The sequence below is a fragment of the Quercus lobata genome, chromosome 6, assembly GCF_001633185.2.
Source record: "Quercus lobata isolate SW786 chromosome 6, ValleyOak3.0 Primary Assembly, whole genome shotgun sequence".
NCBI classification, from domain to species: Eukaryota; Viridiplantae; Streptophyta; class Magnoliopsida; order Fagales; family Fagaceae; genus Quercus; species Quercus lobata.
Window position 1 is genome coordinate 53743520 of NC_044909.1, and position 6526 is coordinate 53750045.

Genomic DNA, 6526 nt, shown 5'->3' on the forward strand with positions numbered 1-6526 from the left:
TATGGTTTTAACTAAACCACACCGCAAAGTGCAGTGCTAAAAATGGCCTAAAACTACACCGCACCGCACCACGAACACCCCTAATCACTACTATTGATTGTAATGAGGAGAACTGGCCACAAATATCTGTTATCAATTTATATCAATATTTGTTATATAGTAAAGTTTGTATAGCCAACATCATTGTTATAATAAACAAATTAACCACATCGAAATCATTAAGATCCACTATTAAAACTAAGATAAAATATAAATTTTTTTCAAATTTGTGTCTATGTGACAACCAATTATGGTAGGTTAGGCAATAAATAGAAATCCTCGTCAACTATCAAACATCACTATTGATTTTTAAATTAATAAAAAATTATAAATTTTTCAAAAAAGAGGAAAAAAATAAAAAATAAAAAAAGGTAATCAACCAAATATAACATTTTTATTGGTTGTAATGAGAACTACAACCCATAAACAATAATTTTATGTGTTATTCTAATAAGGAAAGTACTTAAGTTGCTACTAAATTTATCACAAGATATATACAAATTGATATGGTAACAATGAAATTAGTACAATATCAACCACGCACCTGTTAACTTTTTTTTTTTTTTTTGGTATTGTGTTTAACTTAACACATCAATTTGTATGGCTAATATTTGTTATCAGTTTGTATTGTTAATATCTGCTATCGGTTTTTGTCCTTAATATTCATTGATGTAGTAAAATTTTTAATTTTTTAACATCATTGTTTTAAAATTTTAATAAATAGACCACGTTGAATGCCAAAAAAAAATCTATAAATATTTTATTTTAATTCATGCAACATAAAAAATATGCATGCATGTCCACTTTTGACAAAGTGAGCACGCCGAGAACTCATTTAAAATAAAAGTAATTCTGGTGTCACACCTAATTACACAACTTTGTCCACAACTTACCTATGTGACGAGTTGTGGTTGATGGAGGGGTGTGGTGAGTTATGGTTGCTAGGCGAGTTATGGACCCACCATCACCTTTCCACCTATCACAACTCGCCACATAGGCGAGTTGTGGGCAAAGTCGTGTAATTAAGTGTGACACTAGAATTTTTCTTAAAAGAAACATGCAAAAAAAAAAAAAACATACAAACAAACAAGCAAGCAACATAAACATTATGCACGCATGATCCATTTTAACAAAGTGAGCACGCTAAAAACTCAATTAAAAGAAGCACTAAAAAAATAATAATAATAACACTTCTTATTTCTCATGCTCTAAACCATTTTCTTCATCTCCTCTGCAGGCATGTTGAGATCCAAAACAACACTTCTCATTTCCCATCGTCTGAAGAACTGTCATCATCCTTCTCTTTTGCAGGCTTGTTGAGATCCAAAACAGGAGCAGTACTAGGACTTTTCTCTTGTGGTTGGTTCAAATCAATCCCCAGTCCTCTCCCGAGTGATGAAGAGGAAGCCTCACTGATGGCAATTACACCCTCATTTTTGTCACTATCATTCAATCTCTGTAACACACCTTGAGCCACATTAAGAAGAGTCGTAGCGATTTCCTCTTGAGCTTGAGGACCTATGTTAGGATCTATATTAGGCATGCTTGCTTTTTGGTCTATATCTCGTAAAGGGTCCCATATTCCAGTTGGGGGAGGAAACACCCCCCTCCAATGACGCCCAGGATGAGATCTCATGTGTCCAAATACAGCCTTCCACGAGCCAAACTGCTTGCTACATACAATACAAATTGGATCGCGTAGTGTTGGAGGATCCACCAACTCCACCTTCCTCTTAGGTTTGTGTACACCACTACCTATTGCACCCAACTCGTCTCCATGGCCTCCTTGCTTCTTAGAAGAACCTTCTTGGGGCTCTATAACAATATCATCAGCATCACCACCCTCATGATCACCAGTTTCTTGAGCCATGAAAGGTGTAACAGAAGATGAGTCTCGTTCAATCTCAACATTAGTCCCTGTTACATTTTCAGCCTCTTGCATGGTGGTGTCATCACTAGCATTTTGAGGCCTATCATGATGGTCCTGTTGGTCATCAGGGAAGGGCTTGTCGGATGAGGAGTCTTTAGAGTTACTCATGGTGATGAGAAACAAGAAGAAAGAAATTAAAACTGTGTGAGATAAATTGTCTCATATGAGACTTCTCAAGGGGGAGTGTTGGAATTTATAGGCACACACAAGTACATAAAAGGAAATTAGGAGGAATACCAAGAATGACTTAATTTTATTGCATTAATAATGGGCATTTGCATTCTCTGATACTCTCATACATAGTTCATTATTTATATACACAAACCATGCTATATATTATTATAATCATATATATTCAATGTATTTTACCTAAAATATTTTTAAACTATGTATGTTTGGTTAAACTTGTTTTTCATCTTAAGATGGAATGTACAAATTTTTAACACATCACATTTTTTTAAGTAAATTTGTATTTTTACAAATAAACAAAATAAGCTAATGAAAATAAGCTTATACAAACTTTTAATTTATGGAACTAATATTGTTGAGTGAGTTGGTAAGAGTATTAGCAATTTGATCTTATTACTTCAAAAACTTAAACTGCACCTCCTTAGTCTGTAAATCATTCACTAAGAAAGTAATGTCTTGTATTTATGTGCTTAGAGCAACAATGGATCATAGGTTTCTTTCCCAATCTAAGTGCTAAGTTGTAATCAATGAAAATAAATGTAGCTTCCTTTTATGTGAGGAGCATATTCTTCATAAAGTTCTTAACAATATTGCATGACAAGAACATTAAATAGCTACTACATTCTTAGATTCACGATTAGAAAGCAAAATAATGGACTATTTATATATCCACTTAAGATGAGAGACAAACTATTGGGAAAAAAAAGTTTAAAACAAAAATTATCATGTCTCATTATCGGAAGCACTTTCTTTATCATTATCTAATACAAGCATGTTAGTGCATTTTTATTGGTTTGGCCAAAATTTTCTCTTTATTTTATAATTATAACCTTCTTTTTTGTATTTTATCTAACCATTTTTCAAAACACTCACATCTACTAGTTCTCTATTTTTTTACTCTATCTCATTAACTTCATTATTTTTTAATTATTTCTCTCAACTTATCTCATTCTCTCTCAATCTCTACATTCTCCCCCACAAAATGGTACAACAAAAATAAAGAGACCTAAACTTCAGTAAATCAAAAACAATGAGGGGAAGATCTAAGAATCTAAGTGCAGTGTTATTGACAACCAAACCGGCGGTTTAGTAGATGAACACATGCAAATATATAAGAACATCATTCTCAAAAAAAAAAAAAAATATATATATATATATATATATATATAAGAACATGTTTATAAATAAAATGAAGAACGAGGAAACGATTAAAAAAACAAGAAATTCAAAGGAAAATAAGAAGATAAAAGTGAAAAAAGAGACGATCAGTAGAAACTAGCTGAAATGAGAGAACGTGGTTGGACTGTGGGTGTGGGGTTGGGGCATTGGCATTGGTTAGCATGGTGGGAATGATTTTGGAGCCGACGACAAAGAGGTTAGATGACAAAGATACTGACACTTCACATTACATGCTATTTGAATCTTGTAGAGCCATTTGAGCATTAAGGACTTCAATGGCGGCTAAAAACCAAGCATTATTAATTAGCAAAAGAAAAGTTGGGAGGGTGATTAGATGGTTTTTGGGTAAATGATTTGGTTTGTGTTTGAAGGTTTTGAAAAAAGGCAGAGGAAAAACGTTTTGGTGAGTGTGTTAGAGTGATATGTTAGGCCAATTGACAACAACAAGGGGGGAGTGATATGTAAGTGAAATAGAAAATTTGAGGAAGAAGAAGGGTAGCTTGGGGATCAAAGAAAAATATGTTAAATTACCTGAGCTATAATGTCATCCAAATTCGGAGAAGCACCATAGTAAAATTTTATTTTGCCTAATGGGTGCATAAGCCAATGTTGGTGTTTTACAGGCTCATTAGGCAAATTTGGGGGTTTCCACTATTTTGCATAAGCCAATGTCAATACTGTTAAGGTCCAAAATAGGAGAGGCAAAACATTGATTTTTCTTATGGTTGGTGCATATGAATCCCCCAACCTCTCTTAGGCGAAAAAAGATGGAAGAGCCACCAGTACATGTTGTAACCTCATTACTTTTGTTGTAGCGTTAGTGCCTCTCTCAATATCAGCTGCCACTGCCTCTTAGTTATCCTTAATATGCACTGAGCCACATTAGGAAAATTTGTATCAATTTATTCGTATGCAATGCCCTTTTGCTTCTCCATTTAGTAATTTTAAAAGGGACGCAACTTTCAATTAAAAAATTAATGAGCACCATTTGCTCCTTGCAATTAACACACGGGCGGGGATCTTATTCATCCAAATGAAACCATCCACAAATTGAATTGTTTGCCATGGTGTGAGAAATACGACTTCATAGGATCAACAAATTTTATTTAACACCCCCCCCCCCCCCCCCCCCCCCCCCCCCCCCCCCAAAAGATAATTTGGTCAATGATTCAAACTAAATTAACAATGTCTATCCCCAAAATTGAAGGATTTACATTGGAATCATCACTTGATTATTTATGGATAAAATCAAGAAAATAGATAAAAGTAAATCTTTTACAATAAGAAATACCTTATCACTAGAAATATAAATTTACCCTGCTTTTCTTAATTACAACTTAAGAAAAAATATATATTACATGGAAAATCAGTGACTTTAACCTTCAATCTTAAGTTGGAGGCTAAGTTACAACATGAGGGTGTGCTAAACCCCCATCCAAGATTTTCTAGGATTTAATGGCCAAATTATGTCATCGTTTAATCATACTGACAATAGCTTAACTTTGCGTATTTACATCATCATTAGCGAGCATTATGGCACTTATTTTGTGTTAATTCATGCACTTTATACTTGGAATTGGATTATTGCTTAATGATTAATTTTGTTCTTAAAATGAGTTTTTTTTTTTTTTTTTTTTTTTTTTTTTTTTATAGCTTCCATAAATCAGCTCTATGCATGGATATGTCTTTTGAATGAGTTCGGATAAATTTTAGTAAACTTTATTAAAACCTCACAAGTTACCAAGAAAGGCACAGCCAAATCTATTTAATGGACTCAAGTTTGAAATGGAGAAAGTTATTAGATACTTCGAGAGTATACTCCTTTTCTCTTACGTGGGAGTGGGCCTCATGGTGAGTGAGACTCATCCTAATGTGAGAAGATGTGAATATACTCCTGAAGTACCCAATAATAACCCTTAACATGGACCAAAGTCTTCCTATTTAATTTGAGCCTAAAGAAGCAAGCATTTAATGGGAAATTGCATTAAATCCAAATCGGATTTGGATTTGGATTTCAGCTGCATAGGTCTTATTGTTTTGCAGGTAACTTTTGGCTTAAATATCTTTTTCTTTTTTTTTCTTTTGAGAACACTATATATTTTTAACACACACACGGAGAGAGGGGAGATGGCTTAAATATCATATTAAGGCAAAACAAGTTACGTTGGAACGTTGATTAATAGGGCTAAAAAAATTGTATTTTTACAAGGACTTCCAAATTTTGACATTTAAGGAAGGTAAAAGGAGGTGGTCAATTAGAGCCAGGAAATCATAGATTTTTTTTTTTCCATATAAAAATTATACTTGTAATAGGATTTTTGGAGTTATTTAAGAGTTCATTATCACAACTTTAAATGTACAACATTGACGGCCTTAATAACAAAATTAAGATACCACAAGTATACTCAGATTAGACTATAGTAAAATTTTATCTATCTTTAAAAAAAATAAAATAAAAAATAAAAAAAGTATAAAGCGCATCCTTGACATGATAGTTACTTCACAAATCGGATTTGGATTTGGATTTCGGCTGCATAGGTCTTATTGTTTTGCGGGTAACTTTTGGCTTAAATATCTTCTTTTTTTTTTTTTTTTTTTTTTCTTTTGAGAATACTATATATTTTTAACACACACACGGAGAGAGGGGAGATGGCTTAAATATCATATTAAGGCAAAACAAGTTACATTGGAACGTTGATTAATAGGGCTAAAAAAATTGTATTTTTACAAGGACTTCCAAATTTTGACATTTAAGGAAGGTAAAAGGAGGTGGTCAATTAGAGCCAGGAAATCATAGATTTTTTTTTCCATATAAAAATTATACTTGTAATAGGATTTTTGGAGTTATTTAAGAGTTCATTATCACAACTTTAAATGTACAACATTGACGGCCTTAATAACAAAATTAAGATACCACAAGTATACTCAGATTAGACTATAGTAAAATTTTATCTATCTTTAAAAAAAATAAAATAAAAAATAAAAAAAGTATAAAGCGCATCCTTGACATGATAGTTACTTCACAAGTATAAGTTTTTGTAGGATGAGAAGGGATAGGGGTAAGGGTCAAGGTTCAAGTTTTTGATAAAAAAAATAATTTAAAAGTTATTTTTTCAATTTTTAGGATTTATTTGATGTAATGGCTTTGCTAGGAGCCTTTCCTTAACAAGGGTGAAGCCCTAACTTTCT

General features: G+C 32.7%; 1 protein-coding gene across 1 annotated transcript; it reads right to left on the reverse strand.

The window, feature by feature from the left end:
- Positions 1 to 1303: 1303 nt before the first annotated feature.
- Positions 1304 to 2077, reverse strand: LOC115950499. Its single transcript, XM_031067692.1, has one exon. The coding sequence runs from the start codon at positions 2075 to 2077 to the stop codon at positions 1304 to 1306; it is 774 nt and encodes a 257-aa protein (XP_030923552.1).
- Positions 2078 to 6526: the final 4449 nt, after the last annotated feature.

Excerpts from the sequence above, each read along its gene's own strand:
- LOC115950499 (XM_031067692.1), bottom strand. The coding sequence starts at position 2,077 with ATGAGTAACTCTAAAGACTCCTCATCCGACAAGCCCTTCCCTGATGAC.